This window comes from Lipomyces chichibuensis, assembly GCF_038497645.1.
Source record: "Lipomyces chichibuensis strain CBS 12929 unplaced genomic scaffold V1513scaffold_7, whole genome shotgun sequence".
NCBI classification, from domain to species: domain Eukaryota; kingdom Fungi; phylum Ascomycota; class Lipomycetes; order Lipomycetales; family Lipomycetaceae; genus Lipomyces; species Lipomyces chichibuensis.
In genome coordinates, this window is record NW_027117459.1 from 145,624 (window position 1) to 160,944 (window position 15,321).

A 15,321-nucleotide genomic window follows, 5' to 3' on the forward strand; every position below is an offset into this window, starting at 1 on the left:
TCAAGTCTGACCCGACCCCTGACTAACTCGATTAACTCACCCGAGTCTCGGTACCTTTCTGGGTCAGTACTTCGGCAAGGCCCTTTTGGACAAATGTAGGAAAATTTTGGGAATCAACTTGAAATACACCTCAAACTTTCCGACGGTCTTGTTTATCCATACCTCGTGCAATCACCTACAATGACTATAAGTTCGCGAAACCTCCATCTGCTGCGGTTGTCACTGCGTACGCGCCAAATTGGCATACGAGGATTTGCCTCGCATTCATCGGAATCGATTTCCTTTTCTGTGCCCCCGGAATTCAAGACCCGGACACCACCGTATGCTGCACTCTTAACCAGACTGGAGAAAGTCCGCGAAATTCTGAACCGCCCACTTACTTTGGCTGAGAAGATTCTCTATTCCCATGTCGTCGACCCCGAGGAGGCTTTCGCAGGCAAAAACGGCCAGATTCGAGGAGAAACGTATCTCAAGCTCAACCCGGACCGTGTCGCGATGCAGGATGCCAGCGCTCAGATGGCGTTACTTCAGTTCATGACCTGTGGAATGGACAGCACTGCTGTTCCAGCATCGATTCACTGCGATCACTTGATTGTGGGACACGATGGTGCCGAAAAAGACTTAAAGGCATCTATCGCGGTAAACAGTGAGGTTTTCGACTTCTTGCGCAGTTGTGGCCGCAAGTACGGGATTCAGTTTTGGGGACCAGGGTCGGGTATTATTCATCAGATTGTTTTGGAAAATTTCTCAGTGCCAGGATTGATGATGTTGGGTACCGACTCACACACTCCTAATGCGGGTGGTCTTGGTGCCATTGCTATTGGCGTCGGAGGTGCTGACGCTGTGGACGCCCTCACTGGTACTCCGTGGGAATTAAAAGCTCCGAAGATTCTTGGTGTTAAGCTCACTGGACAACTTAACGGCTGGTCAGCACCTAAGGACGTCATCACCCATCTTGCCGGCGTTTTGACGGTCAGAGTAAGTGCCCTGGCGTTTCTATTGTTGAACGCATTTGCTAATAATACTATCAGGGAGGTACCGGTTATATCATTGAATACTTTGGTGAAGGCGTGCAGACTCTCTCATGCACCGGTATGGCTACTATCTGTAATATGGGTGCTGAAGTTGGCGCAACTACATCCACATTTCCATACACCGACTCGATGAAGCGGTATCTCAGGGCCACCCGACGGGGACCAATTGCAGATGCTGCGTCAGCTGCCAACAACATTCATGGATATTTGAGAGCGGATACTGGAGCTGAGTACGACCAGGTTATTGAGATCAATCTGTCGTCCCTCGAGCCTCATATCAACGGGCCATTTACCCCTGATTTGTCTACTCCGCTTAGTCAGTTCGGCGAGGCCGTCCAGAAGAACAGCTGGCCGTCCAAACTCTCGGCTGGATTGATTGGAAGCTGCACCAACAGCTCCTATCAGGACATGTCGCGTGTGGCGTCCATTGTGCGACAGGCTAAGGAGAGAGGCGTTAAGCCTAAAGTCCCGTTTTTCATCACCCCTGGTAGTGAACAAATCAGAGCCACAATTGAAAATGACGGATTTACGGATGTGTTCCTTGGTGCTGGCGCAAAAGTGCTGGCGAACGCTTGTGGTCCTTGTATTGGACAGTGGGCTCGTGATGATACAACCCGGGGTGAGGTAAACGCTATTTTAACCAGCTTCAACCGAAATTTCAGAGCTAGAAATGACGGCAACCCCGCTACAATGAACTTCCTTACTAGTCCTGAGGTAAATGAGCAGCTACTTTGGTTCTTTATCGAGCGTTCTAAGTGATATATAGATTGTGACTGCTATGATCTACTCCGGCGACATGGCGTTTAATCCTCTCAAGGATAAGCTCATTGATGCAAACGGCAACGAGTTCATGCTTGAACCGCCTCAGGGCGACGAATTGCCTCCATCAGGATTTCAGCAAGGAGACCCGGAGTATCTCCCACTAATCGATCCCAAGCCTGTTCAATCTGCCGAGGTAGTTGTCTCACCTACTTCGGACCGATTGGCGCTTTTGGAGCCCTTCGCGCCATTTGAGGGTAGGGAGTTGAAGATGAACGTCTTGATGAAAGTCAAGGGTAAATGCACAACAGATCATATTTCAGCTGCAGGTGCGTGGTTGAAGTATAAGGGTCATTTGGAGAACATTTCAAACAACACGTTGATTGGTGCCATGAATGAAGAGACAGGCGAGGTTAACAAGGCCTACGATTTTGATGGGACCGGATACGGTATTCCAGAACTTATGATCAAGTGGAAGTCTGAGGGAAGGCCCTGGGCTGTTTTGGCGGAACACAATTATGGTGAAGGTAGTGCACGTGAACATGCTGCGTTGAGTCCGCGATTTTTAGGCGGTCGTATGATTCTCTGCAAGAGCTTTGCTCGTATCCATGAGACAAACTTAAAGAAGCAGGGTGTTCTGCCTCTCACCTTTGCAAACGAGGATGACTACAACTTAGTCAATGGTTGTGCTACTATCGAGACTCTCGATCTTTTACAAATGTTGAACAACAGCGGCGCTGTATCCGGGGTCATTACATTGAAAGTTACCAACCAGGATGGAAGCGAACACATCATTAAGACGAAGCACACTATGAGCAAGGACCAGGTTGAGTTTTTTAAGGCCGGCAGTGCGATTAACTACATTGGCAGTTTACGGCGGCACCAGCGCGGACAAGAACAGCAAATATAAAACAGCATTATGGAGGTACAAAATCAATGACTTTTATAAATACTATTGTACTCAATTACACAATTACAGGGCATTAGGCATTGTTGCTTTAACTTACGTCGCATTAATTTAGATGAAAAAAGTTAGTTTAGGCTTAGTAGTGTCCTTTCTACAGCCCTCAAACTTATTTTAGTCTCCAAAAAGCACCAATTAGCCACTTTCTCTTCATGCTACTACTCTTCAATCATCAATTACCAATTACTTCACTCGGGCAATATATGCCTTCCATCCTGCGTCCCTGTAGCGCTTAGATTCCGCAACCGGATCACGTCCCTTTGCGAAAATTCCTCGTCCGACAATAATAATGTCACTGCCGCCGGAAACTGCGTCGTCGACGGTTCTGTACTGCTGTCCTAGACCATCACCTTTGTCGTCCAATCCCACACCAGGAGTCATTATAATGAAGTCCTCGTCGTCAGCACCTAGCCGGTTCTGTGCAATGAAGCCGAATGTAAAGACCCTGTTTCTTCGAGCTAGGTCGACGGTTTTGTCGGTGTAGTCGCCGGTCGCCAGCGAGCCGGCGGAGGACATTTCTGCGAGGAGCAAGAGTCCCCTCTCTTCACTGATGTCCTTGGTGCCAGAGTATAAACCGTCGATAATTCCCGGGCCAGGGAGAGCATGGGCATTGGTTATATGGGCCCATTGCGCGATCTTGAAGATGCCGGATGTATACTGGGATTTAACCGTAGATCCAATATCGGCGAATTTCCTGTCCTCGAAGATGAGAAAGTTGTGGCGCTTTGAAAGCTCAACCAGTGGGACAATAACTGATTCATATGTATAGTCCTCAATAGTATCGACATGGGTCTTAAAGACACAGACATAAGGGCCGAGAGCATCTGCGAGGCGTAGTAATTCGTCTTTGGAGTCAACGTCCAGAGAGACACAGAGGTTCGTCTTTTTATCGGTCATGATTTTCAGCAGCCGTCGCGCTAGTGGCGAAGAGTGGGTCGTGATACGATCTTCGTAAGGTTTTAGTGTAATTCGAGACATGTTGGATTTTAAGGATATAGTGTAGAAGGCAACAACTGATTGACGTGTGATGTTACTAAGTCTAAGCCAAGATGAACATCTTTGAATTTTTTGTCAGCCTCGGATTCCTCCCAGTCACGAAACTTTCGGTGGACCCTGAGCTAGATCGGCTAAGCACAAGTACTATCTAGAAGAAATGACAGAAATATATCAACAGGTGAGTTTACGACATTGACCGTCGCCAAAAAAGATATAAATCCGAAATCACATGCGTGTCTATTATTTGGATCTATCAGCAACATGAGATCTCTAAAAGCTCGACGCGTACTTGCTAGCTTCCCGGGCTTCGGTCTCGTCGCTTTCCGGAGAAATAACAACACAGATACAACTTCCACACCTTTCAGCTTCAGTTTCCGTCGCCAATCAAATAGTCCGACAACTTCGAAACAGAAGAAGCTCTACGACCTGGAGGTCTACATATCGAGGTCTCGTTCGCCATACTTCAACCTCTCCTACGAGGACTACCTATTCACAAGGTTCCCAGCTTACACGAGCTATAGTGCCTCAAGTACTCAATTATCCAAAAAGGTTTTATTCTTGTACACGAATTATCGCTCAGTGATTATAGGCCGGAACCAGAACCCTTGGCGGGAAACAAATGTTCAGTCATTACGGAGGCACAATGTGCCGCTCATCCGCCGAAAATCCGGAGGAGGAACTGTATTTCACGACGAAGGCAACGTCAATTACTCAGTCATGATGCCCGGCAACTCATTTGATAGAGATGAGCATGCATTATTGTTGTGCACAGCGCTAAATTCAGTATTTAAACAAAGAGCAGAAGAAACGGTACTGAGCGTCAATGAACGGCACGACATTGTTGACCAGAATGCCCGTAAAGTAAGCGGGTCGGCTTATAAGTTGCAGAGGGGAAAAGCGTACCACCATGGCACGATGTTGCTGAACAGCAGACTTGAGACGTTGTCCAAGTTGCTGCATCATAGCGTGGACAGCGGCCTGGAAGTGGTTGAGGGACCTGGAGTACAGAGCGTTAGATCTCCGGTCTCGAATATCGGCATTTCGAACGAACTTTTTATAAACACTGCAATTGCTGCGTTCAAGAGTGAATATATGACGGGTAGCGACAATGCTTTTAAGGCTAGATACGTGGATGAGGATAGCATCACAAAAGAGGAAGAGCAGGAAGTAAACAAGAGCATAGACGAACTGCAGGTATTTATGGCATTCTGACCATTTAACTTCCATTTGCAGATTTTAACATCTATTGCGTCCTTTAGAGCTGGGAATGGACGTTTGGATCTACGCCGAAATTTGTCCATCGATTTTTACTTCGAGATTCTACACCGGCTGTCTCATTCACAGTCAAAGAAGGCACCATTCTTGATTTAGAATCCAACCTGCCAGAATTCACGGAGTACAAGGACAGTATTATCGGAAGCCCCTATAGAGGAGCAGATGTGGCATCACGAATTGATTCCGAGCTTTGGAAGCAACGACTCATTGGCGCCATATAACCTGGACCGCTCATAGACGAACTGCAAATAAATGTAAATAGACATCAATTATACAATTTCATATCGGTGCATTATGTCTGGTATGCATAATCATTTCTATCGATCTACAATTCATATTGGGGTACATCATCAACACAGTTCACGGGTCATAATTCCTTTCTAAATTGTAAGTGAGGAGTTAAATTATCCATGATACCATTAAAGTTGATGGTTTCTGGCAACTGTGCCGCATTGCGTAATATCTCCTGGATGATGTTGTAGATAGGCAAACCACCGATTCGAAGAACGATCTTATGTATAGGACGAGCTTCGTCGGATAAGAATTGCGGAATTATAAGAGTTTGCAATATTTGCAATGGAATATCAAACTCGCGGAGTGTCCACAGGTCGTGAGCTAGCCAGTGCAGAGCACCTACGACGGAAGAGAGAAGGAATGGCTGTAAGAAGTCTAGACAGAGTTAGTAATGCACGATGACAATACCTGTACATCATCTGCTTACATTCTAGACCTCCTTTGAGGGTATCGACGTCCATGAGGTTTCTGTTACACGCTGCCACAGATTGCTGGACAATAGTAGGAACCAAGAGCGTATAATCCATTGGTGAACACGACCTGCAAATATAGTTAGGATAAAGTAGTGATCTTAGTAACACAATGGAATCTTACCTCATCATATCGTCCGAGATACCGTTGGCATCAAACAAGCCCATGATCCACCCTCCTAGCAAGTCGGACTTTTCTTGTCCTAGAGAATCTATAGGATGCGCGACTCCCGCAGACATCAAATACCTCATGCAGAAAGAATTCTCATTTAACGAGCCGATCTCTCCTAAATCCAGCTGAAAGTGGTAATAAAATGAACAAATCAAAAGAAGTATCACTCCAAAGTCGGTATAATTGTCCTGGAAGTCTATCACTGGCATTAGTACGAATTCGAATAAAGTATACGAGGCAACATACTAGACTCATCTTCATAATTCCACGTGTCTACGCATGTTATCAACGGCTGCAAGATTTCGCACGGATCTCTATACAAGAGCATGATATTCATGGCCACCGTACTCAGCGCTATTTCTTGAGCAAGCAGCCTCAACTTGTAAGTCTCCTTTTGCGCGGACCAAAGCGAAATCAGCTAAACGGGAAGCACGAATCAGCGACAGAAGACATAGAAGTCTGAACGTTGAAGAACATACCTCAACCATCACGTTCACAGCAGCACCTTGCCTGAGACATCCCATAGTCTCCACATCCGTAACGAACTGTCGTATAACCGTTTCAAACTCATAAGATTCCATCTTGAGCAAGCTTGTTATCATTTCTTCCACGTCCAACGGCTTCTCCACATTCGCTGCATTTTGCAAGCCGCCACTATTTCCGCCTAAAATTCGATCCGAGGCTGCAAAATCGATTAAGTCCAGTTGAGCCATAGACTTTAGGAACTCGTGACGGACGTCATATGGATTCGTCGGCGCCGAGAACATTACATCAATTTCATTTGCAGCTCTCGCGTTCACAATCGCCAACGCATTTTCATCTATCGTAAGAAGGGGCCTCCGCAGAAAGTATTCGAACGATGAACCTCGTACGCCAGGGAGATGTTTTTGGAAAACGAGTGGTAACTTCGGAATATTAGAACGATATCAATTCGAATAGCTGGACAATACAAACCGCACCCTATTTACTATGACATATTTCCATAAGTTTATCCGAGTCTGATCTTGCTTCATAGCGCAGAATGCAAGACACTCGAAAGCTGCGGAAACAAGGTTGCCAATAGCAGAATCGGGATTTTGGGTCTGGCTATGCATCAGCTTTTGTTATGAATACGATACACAACCGTTTACCTTGAAAATTTCATCTATTTTGGCAGCGAAGTCTTGAGATCCGAATTTTGGTCTGCGTTGAAGCTATATCAAATATATTAGTTGCGTTTAGATTGTCTCAATTTCAGGCACGCTTACCATGCTCTCCATCCAGATAAGCTTTTTCTGCGGTGCCATTGGCTCAGACATCGCCGGAGTGGACAGACTAGTACTGGTGTGACCGCGGGACATGAATTTTTTTGTTTTTTGCGCAAGATCCTCACTCAATGGCTTATTTGTAACTCTGAGGTCATCAACAAATGGGCCGAGGGAAGATTCAAACACTGTCCATTGCTCTATACCAAGCAGTTAGTGTTATGCCTTGCAAATATATTATTCCTAAAGTTGATAATACCTTTACCAACGCCATACGTAAACATCTTATCCACATTCACATTCTCTGCTAATGCAGTAATGAATCCAGCGACGACATCCCTCAGTCCCTCGCTAACAACTGCTACTGGCCCAACAACGTCCATAAATAGGTTCGAGGATGCTGTAGTTGTCGTCTCTTCCAGATAGCTCGTTAATATTAAGACAAGCTCGCCAAGTTCCTTTCGCGAACTAGGCGTCCATGATTTTACTACGGGGGCCAATGCTTGCAAAACGTCAATACGCAAGTCTAATCGCGCTGTCTGCAGTGTTGTGAGGAGCGGTGGAAGGGATACTATTGGCGGAGAACATGAAACCGCGCTGACTATGTACTGAATATGCAGCGGGTCGGGACAAACTGTGTAAGGCGGATTGATCAGAATGTCATAAACCAATTGGCTCTCAACAGGCGACGTCGTCGTCAAATCCTTCAAAAACCTAGAGAACTAACTTTGTGTCAGTGAACGTCTGTGGATAACTAATAGACTCGTACTTCATCCGATGTTGCTCGCAATCTGAGGCACGTATATAGTAATTCCGAGACACTAATAATTCTTTGAGGCACCGGCTGTTGCAAGGATTGACTTGCGTCGGCCATCAAATGCGACGACTGCATCTACATGTCACAGCTATTAATTTGTAGTCCGTAACAGTAGTTTGATCTTCATGATGACTGACTCACCGTTGATCAGACTTGATCCGAAGCTCACAGTTCATAACCTTGGCTTTTCCCCGCCGCTGCTGCATTCATATCACTAGCTATACCGGAATATACTTCGCCTTATTCGATTTTAGGTACTGAAATGCAAGTACAAGTATTATCTCTGAGAAGTAATACAAACGCGGTATCAGTAGGATAAGATATAACCCTAACATCAGCTAAAACCTCCGTAAAATGAGAAACAACTTATGAATAAATGGCGATGAGCCTCATGCTTCTGACCTCCTGAGTTACACTCGTCAATATCATATGCTCGACATGAGCAAACGCAACTGCTGAACACCGAGCGAAAGGTATAACAAGTCTTGGATCCTTTACGTACGAAGGAGGATATAATTTTTAATTTTATGGAGATTCACCTTGCTTGAGTCTGCACTTTTCATCGACAACCCGCTCACTTACGCACTCAGTAGAGCTAATTATTACTGGCGGAGTAGCTACGACCATGTCGCTGTATGACACAATCCCGCCACTGGATTCTAGTGCTGAATCAACCGCCAAACCAGCGGCAGCCCCTCCAAAGCGATCTTTGTACGATGGCCTAGATCCTGACACTGCGGGAGCAACAGTAGTATCTAAGGCACCAGTCACTTATGATCTATCCAAAAATGTGGTCAATAAACCTGTTTCTGAGGAAAATGAGAAAAAACAAATGCTTTCTGCAGGTATGTTGTCTCCTGAAACAGATATGTAAACAGTGATTGACATTTTGGCTCTAAAAGCATTGCAATTTCAACCGGTTATACGAGCTAGAAGTTCCCAATCCGCAGTTCCGTCAAACAAAGTAGTGACAATTATCAATAAGCCACCGACCGTGGTTCCGAGGCCAGTGACGGGCGTTACTCTGGATAAATTTACCACCGAGGAGGCAGGCACGACGGAGTACGCGCGGAGTAAACAACAAGCTCGGAGCAGCCGGAAACGTAAGAAGAGAAAGGACGATGAAGAGGTACAAGCTATCGACTGGGAGGATTCGTACGATCCACTGCGGCCGAACAATTACGGCGAGTATAGGCAAAGTGAAGAGAAATTCATGGAGGATGAAGATTGGCGAGAATTCCTTTTGAGTCTGAAGAGGAGGCAGGAAGAGACTGGTCTATCACAAGAGAACGAGGAATGGGAAAAAGACATTGAAAAAGAGGATGATGGTGTGTCACATCTGGCAACCGGCGAAGTCGATGAAATGCCTGGTTTTGCACGACAAGACGAAGAAAGCGATAGGACTTTCCCACAATCATCTTTCGTTGCTTCTGCATCGGACGAGCAATTTTCGACATCAATCGCGAAAGCACCAATAATGTACACTCAACTTGAGGAAGCGAAAAATGAACGTGATCAATTGAACTACATGATTCCTTCTCCTTCCTCACCACCTGCGAACAAACAGCGCGAAATGACGGCAAAAGAAACATTTGCGAAACGATTACTGGCGAAATATGGATGGACTCCAGGTACAGGCCTAGGAGTATCTTCAGATGGTATCACAAAAGCTCTTAAGTTTAGCGCAGATAAGACCATGAAGGGCCATGGAAAGATTGTGGATAAGAACGCACGGAAGGTGGACGAAGGGAAGTTTGGTGCTATGTCAAAAGTCATTGTACTCTTTGGAATTGTTCCGCCAGAGCGACTTGATGAAGAATTAGCTGGCGAAATAGGCACAGAGTGCGGAGCGAAGGTATGTGGTCTGGTATTCTTGTTGCGAGTATTAGCGACTGACGATTTGGAGTATGGCAACGTCGAACGGGTATATATCGACGAGAAGGAAGATACGGTGAATGCATATGTCAAATTTACCGCAGAATTATCTGCATTACGGGTGCGTACAAACTCAATGAATATAGATTCGTGAATGGATCACTTACAATATTGCAGGCGGTGAATGGGTTAGATGGACGACTATTTGGTGGCACCCCCATCGTGACGCGATTTTTTGATGAGATGGATTTCGAAAATGGCAAATACGGCTAAATGCGGTGGTATCTTATCTAGGCACAATATTTGTATATTAGTTACGTTGACAATTAAGAATTGTGCAAGATGGCTGGACGGTCGCGATTTAGGTAGTCACTCGCGGTGTGTACGTTTACAATTACGGCAAAAAAAATACAACACATGTAAATTGTAGTACACCTGCCGTATGATAGAACAAATAAATACGTAAAACGGCCTGACTAAAAAAGAAAAAATATCCATCAGATCAACCACTATAGCACAACACAGCTTCCCAAAAAGAGTAACCATATAAACCAATTTTGTCCCTTTGCTTTATATTTGCCCTTTATCTTTTGAATACCTTTATCGCATACGCTACACGCCTTTCTCATATTATGGTCTTCACCGGATCGTTGGCATGAATGTAATTGAGTGTCACCATACGCAATTATGTAGAGCCGAAGGATGAAGAGGACGATACAGAGTTGAGTTGATGAAAACGATGCGTTGCGGTGTCCATGCAATGGAACATGTACATCAATTCAAACTCAGAAGTCTGGAAACAAATATCCAAAGTCGTCATTCGTTTGGACACCGTAGTCCAGTTCCTCTTCAGGATAGTGCTCGAACAAACTAGCATCACCAGCATGTCTAATCGGCGGCTCATACGGTGTGTCGATGCGTTTCGATAGCACACGATCCCAGTCAACTTCGCCAAACCATGGATGATTCTTCACGTCGGCCGAGCCATTGACCAAGTTACCCAAACGTCGGGTGAGATCGCGGGTCACTAGATTCGAGAGCAGATCCCGCGCTTCAGAAAGAATGTAGTTGGGATAGCGGACTTCACATTGTAAGACTTTCTCGTACGTTCTCATAGGTGTTTGGTCGTAAAATGGAGTGTACCCGGTAAGCATTTCAAATATCAGGATGCCCAGTGACCACCTGTGATAACGTTAGACGGCGATCAGCCCCTCATATAACTCTAGACAAACGTACCAATCCACTGATTTGTTGTAAGCTTTTCGGGCAATAACTTCCGGTGCTATATAATCTGGGGTACCACACATGGTATATGTAACATCGGGCACTTCTTTAGCGAAACCGAAGTCGGTGATTCGGATGTGACCTTTTCTGTCGAGTAGTATATTTTCTGGCTTTAGATCTCGATAGATAATATCGTGAGAATGCAAGTATTCCAGTGCGAGAGTGACTTGTGCCGCGTAAAATTTAGCAACTGGGTTCGGGAACCGTTGCGATCGCCGCAGCAGCGAGAACAGTTCGCCGCCTTCTATGTAGTCCATGACCATGAATAGACTATGAGAGTCCTGGAAAGTGCCCCATATACGGATGAGGAATGGATGATCTACCAGTTTAAGCATCCGGCGCTCGTCATTGGTATGTTCGACCTGCTTCATGTGAACGACCTGCGCTTTCTTGAGAACCTTGATCGCATAGTAAAGACGGTTATATTTTGATCGGACGAGATGCACACGTCCAAAGGATCCGGTCCCCAGAGTGCGCTTGATTTCGAAATCTGTAATCGAGTATTTACCGCGTGTGACGGTAGAGCGCTGCGGCAGAAGGGAGGCTGTGGATGGTGACGGGGTCTGCTGCTGGCGCATGGCTTGTTGCGGCGTGATCGACGGATGATCTCGCGCCTGTACGGACGCGTAGGCCTGTTGCTGCTGCTGCTGTTGCTGTTGTTGTTGTTGCTGTTGTTGTTGCTGTTGTTGCTGCTGTGGCACATGAGATTGCTGCTGCGACTGCTGATACTGCTCGCCGTAGATCTGCTGTTGAGGAGGGGCCTGTGATTGAAGCGCCGGCGCCTGTTGCTCGTAGTCCGCGGCACCAGAGCCAGTGGCCTGGCAAACTTGCTCGTCCGGCATATCAGAAGAATCACCTAGACGGTACAGCAGCCGGTTGACGCAGCACTGAGTGAGAGGACGAGCAGGCAGGCAAGCGGGATGCCCTTTGAGCACGGAAACTACCGTTTAGCGACGGGATCGAGATCGTGCAAAGCAAAGCGAAATATGCGGCAGACAGCCCGGTCGAGTATGCAATGGGCGACAGGTGTTAACATTCACGAGCGAGAAGGCAAGCGAATAGGGTGCTTACGGCGGACTGGGTATGGCTGAAGGCAAGAGGACACAAAATGGGGTTTTGCGCGAGATTGGCCTTTTGGGAGTGACGAGAGTCGTGATGGTGGAGCTTCCTCGAAACTCACGCACTCGCGCTCCCGGCGGCTGGGCGTCCTGGGTGCCTTGGAAGATCCTCCCAGCTCTGGTGGCAGAGGAATATAATAATATACTAGCCGTCTACAAGCGAGCTCAGCTGATGGTTTAGTTCAATCATATATGGACATACACTCAAAGCCGCTATGACCTAATGTAAATAAATAATAAATAAGGAAATCGACAGATTATGGAACGTGGAGAGTGTTATAGTGGGTTAAGCTCAGTATTTAGCAAGGATTAATTCCTGACTGCAGATAGCAAACCACCGCTCCAAGTGCTAGTCGCAGACATTCGGCAGACTCCGTGCGTGCGGAGATCTACGCGCGTGCCTGAGTCTGTGGCTCGGTCTTTTGCGGTGAATTAAGCGGGCTCGAGGATTGTCCGCATGGCAATGACGAAATGTAGATGGGCAATGGCCCGGCACCTATATAGATATATAGACTCCAACTCAACCCTTGATCCTGATCATTAAGTATTGCATTATTGCTACTGTAATGGCTAGTGTCTTCGTGTCTTCCCGCGTTCTAGTCGATGGGAAGTTCGTGGCTGCTTCTATATTCGTCTCTGAGAATGGCAAAATCACCGACATCCAAGCCGGCATTGTTAAGCCTTCCGCAAACCTTACTTACTACGATCATTCTGATAAGACTCTCCTTCCGGGTCTCGTCGATAGCCATGTTCATCTGAATGAGGTAATTGACTTCTGTTCGTGCACACAGCTCGTGTCAGCTCAGTTAACACCTCCTTTATCTAGCCAGGCCGCACCGAATGGGAAGGCTTCGAAACGGGCACCAAGGCGGCTGCATCTGGCGGTGTCACCACGGTTATTGACATGCCTTTGAATGCGATCCCGCCAACGACCACTGTTGGAAATTTGCACGCGAAGCTCGATGCTGCCGTTTCTCAAGCCTGGGTTGATGTCGGATTTTGGGGCGGCGTGATCCCTGGTAATGACAAGGACCTCGTGCCATTGGTTGATACTGGCGTGCGCGGATTCAAGTGCTTTATGATCGAGTCCGGTGTTGATGAGTTCCCTGCCGTCGAGCCCATGCACATCACGAAAGCTATGGATGTGTTGAAAGAGCAGCCGTCGGTGCTCATGTTCCACGCCGAAATGCTCCCACCAGAAGGGGAGGCCAAAGTCACCGATTCAGCGCAACCAATTGCATACTCTTCCTTCCTTTGCTCTCGTCCAGATTCATACGAGACGACAGCGATTGAGACCATTGTCGATCTCGCACAAAAATGCGACAAGAAAGACACGCTTAAGCTCCACATCGTGCACATTTCCTCAGCAGACACGCTTCCCATACTGGAACACGCCCAAAATGAGCTTGGAATCAATCTCACCGCGGAGACTTGCTTTCACTATCTTGCCTTCGCCTCCGAGAATATTCCCGACAAGGGCACGCATTACAAATGCTGCCCACCGATTCGTACTAAAGCGAACCAAGACGCGCTATGGGCGGCTCTACAAGCTGGCATTCTTCAGACCGTGGTATCAGACCACTCACCTTGCACGCCAGCACTGAAGGACCTCGAGGTCGGCGATTTCTTTAAGTCCTGGGGCGGCGTTTCCGGATTAGGGCTTGGTCTATCCATTCTATGGACCGAAGCCAGCAAGCGTGGGATTGGCCTTGACAAGGTTTCGGAATGGACTTCCCGCAACACAGCAAGACATGCCGGTCTGTTGGGTCGAAAAGGTGAGATTGCGATAGGCTACGACGCTGATTTCGTCGTGTTTGACCCGGAGAAGGAGTTTATTGTCACGGAGCAGAAGATTCATTTCAAGAACAAGATATCACCGTACAAGGGCCTAACGTTGAAGGGATTGGTGGAGAAGACTTATTTACGCGGAAACTGCATTTATACAGTTGAGGATGGTGTTGGTGGTAAGCCAAATGGCAAACTTATTCTGGAGAAGAGAACGGCGTAGGTAGTATTGCGGTGTTTATGTATATATTGCGTATCTGTGATTTAAAATGCGATTTTCTATAAGTTAGGTTAGTTCATTGCGGTTGTCTTAAGTTTGGTTCACCTGCAATAACCTCTGGTTAGCGCGTCAAAACTAAGGTTAAACTTTTGCTATTTTAACTTTCAGGGGCTGGTCTTCGCCACCGTGTACTTTTTGAAGATGATTTAGAGCAGCTTCCGTAAAGGACAGGCATTAAGATGCAAACATTGATGCACTCACCTCATAAACCAGCATACAATTCAGGATTTTAAATTCATTTCGCGCGCAAAGATTTCTACATGTTGCACAGAACACAGTTATTCTGAGAATGGTTATGACCAAGTATTTTTAATAAATAAAGAACTATTGTGCGAGACTACAACCGTCAAACAGCAATTTGTACCTTTAAACGGCAAGTCTATAAACTCGCTCATCAACGTATTAGCAATTCGAACGATTGCCACATCTTTATGTGCTCTTTGGATTGCCCACTTTAAAAACCTAAGACTCGAAGTAACGGAAGAGTTGAAGCTGGGAAGCAGGAAGGATGCCAGTCGTTCAATCATAGTTTTTAATGGTACTATAGTAGAAGTGCCTCCTAGCAACCTCAACTAAAATACTTACAATTTGCTAGTAGTTCACAATATCCAGCGCCATCTAGTTGCTAACCAATTAGAATTGCTCGGACAAAATCAGAATTGTTGGCCCGAAGGCTCGGATCACAGGATTTTCTCGTTATGGACCAGCGCTCTAAGCTGGACAATCTCAACGGGCTCTTTCCACTGATCTACATGGCTACCACCATAGAAGCTTATAAACCAAGAAGCTGAGCTGCGGGAATCACTCAATTGATAATAACTCGACGGCGCGTACATCGAGGCCGCGCGCCTTAGCACGTGGCTAGAAGAAAGTTATAGTACGAAACAATACAGAGGAAAAAGAGTTCTCTACTGTGGACCAGCATTTTTAACAAATCAACGAGATAGAGGACTT

The 15,321-nt window shown here is 46.4% G+C and overlaps 7 protein-coding genes across 7 annotated transcripts; 4 read left to right on the forward strand and 3 right to left on the reverse strand.

Moving 5' to 3' along the window:
• The first annotated feature begins 129 nt into the window (after nt 1-129).
• V1513DRAFT_440518 (aconitase family-domain-containing protein) lies at nt 130-2,795 on the forward strand. Its single transcript, XM_066897376.1, has 3 exons — nt 130-978; nt 1,032-1,748; nt 1,801-2,795. The coding sequence occupies exons 1-3, from the start codon at nt 181-183 to the stop codon at nt 2,701-2,703; spliced, it is 2,418 nt and encodes an 805-aa protein (XP_066754821.1). The 5' UTR covers nt 130-180; the 3' UTR covers nt 2,704-2,795.
• Nucleotides 2,639-3,874, reverse strand: V1513DRAFT_292544 (Orotidine 5'-phosphate decarboxylase domain-containing protein). Its single transcript, XM_066894615.1, has one exon. The coding sequence runs from the start codon at nt 3,733-3,735 to the stop codon at nt 2,941-2,943; it is 795 nt and encodes a 264-aa protein (XP_066754822.1). The 5' UTR covers nt 3,736-3,874; the 3' UTR covers nt 2,639-2,940.
• V1513DRAFT_440523 (uncharacterized protein) lies at nt 3,714-5,365 on the forward strand. Its single transcript, XM_066897377.1, has 2 exons — nt 3,714-4,947; nt 5,013-5,365. The coding sequence occupies exons 1-2, from the start codon at nt 4,015-4,017 to the stop codon at nt 5,247-5,249; spliced, it is 1,170 nt and encodes a 389-aa protein (XP_066754823.1). The 5' UTR covers nt 3,714-4,014; the 3' UTR covers nt 5,250-5,365.
• Nucleotides 5,366-5,395: 30 nt separating this feature from the next.
• Nucleotides 5,396-7,058, reverse strand: V1513DRAFT_376241 (mediator complex, subunit Med5; the record flags this gene model as incomplete). Its single annotated transcript, XM_066894925.1, has 6 exons — nt 5,396-5,697; nt 5,750-5,862; nt 5,917-6,166; nt 6,211-6,382; nt 6,444-6,869; nt 6,924-7,058. 6 exons carry the CDS (start codon nt 7,056-7,058, stop codon nt 5,396-5,398), a joined length of 1,398 nt encoding a protein of 465 aa, XP_066754824.1.
• Nucleotides 7,059-8,417: 1,359 nt separating this feature from the next.
• V1513DRAFT_440530 (uncharacterized protein) lies at nt 8,418-10,315 on the forward strand. The gene is made up of 3 exons (XM_066897378.1): nt 8,418-8,870; nt 8,928-10,021; nt 10,078-10,315. The coding sequence occupies exons 1-3, from the start codon at nt 8,651-8,653 to the stop codon at nt 10,171-10,173; spliced, it is 1,410 nt and encodes a 469-aa protein (XP_066754825.1). The 5' UTR covers nt 8,418-8,650; the 3' UTR covers nt 10,174-10,315.
• Nucleotides 10,316-10,685: 370 nt separating this feature from the next.
• Nucleotides 10,686-11,762, reverse strand: V1513DRAFT_376179 (kinase-like domain-containing protein; the record flags this gene model as incomplete). The annotated part of the gene is made up of 2 exons (XM_066894923.1): nt 10,686-11,082; nt 11,137-11,762. The coding sequence occupies 2 exons, from the start codon at nt 11,760-11,762 to the stop codon at nt 10,686-10,688; spliced, it is 1,023 nt and encodes a 340-aa protein (XP_066754826.1).
• Nucleotides 11,763-12,780: 1,018 nt separating this feature from the next.
• Nucleotides 12,781-14,447, forward strand: V1513DRAFT_440536 (uncharacterized protein). Its single transcript, XM_066897379.1, has 2 exons — nt 12,781-13,066; nt 13,129-14,447. Exons 1-2 carry the CDS (start codon nt 12,869-12,871, stop codon nt 14,308-14,310), a joined length of 1,380 nt encoding a protein of 459 aa, XP_066754827.1. The 5' UTR covers nt 12,781-12,868; the 3' UTR covers nt 14,311-14,447.
• Nucleotides 14,448-15,321: the final 874 nt, after the last annotated feature.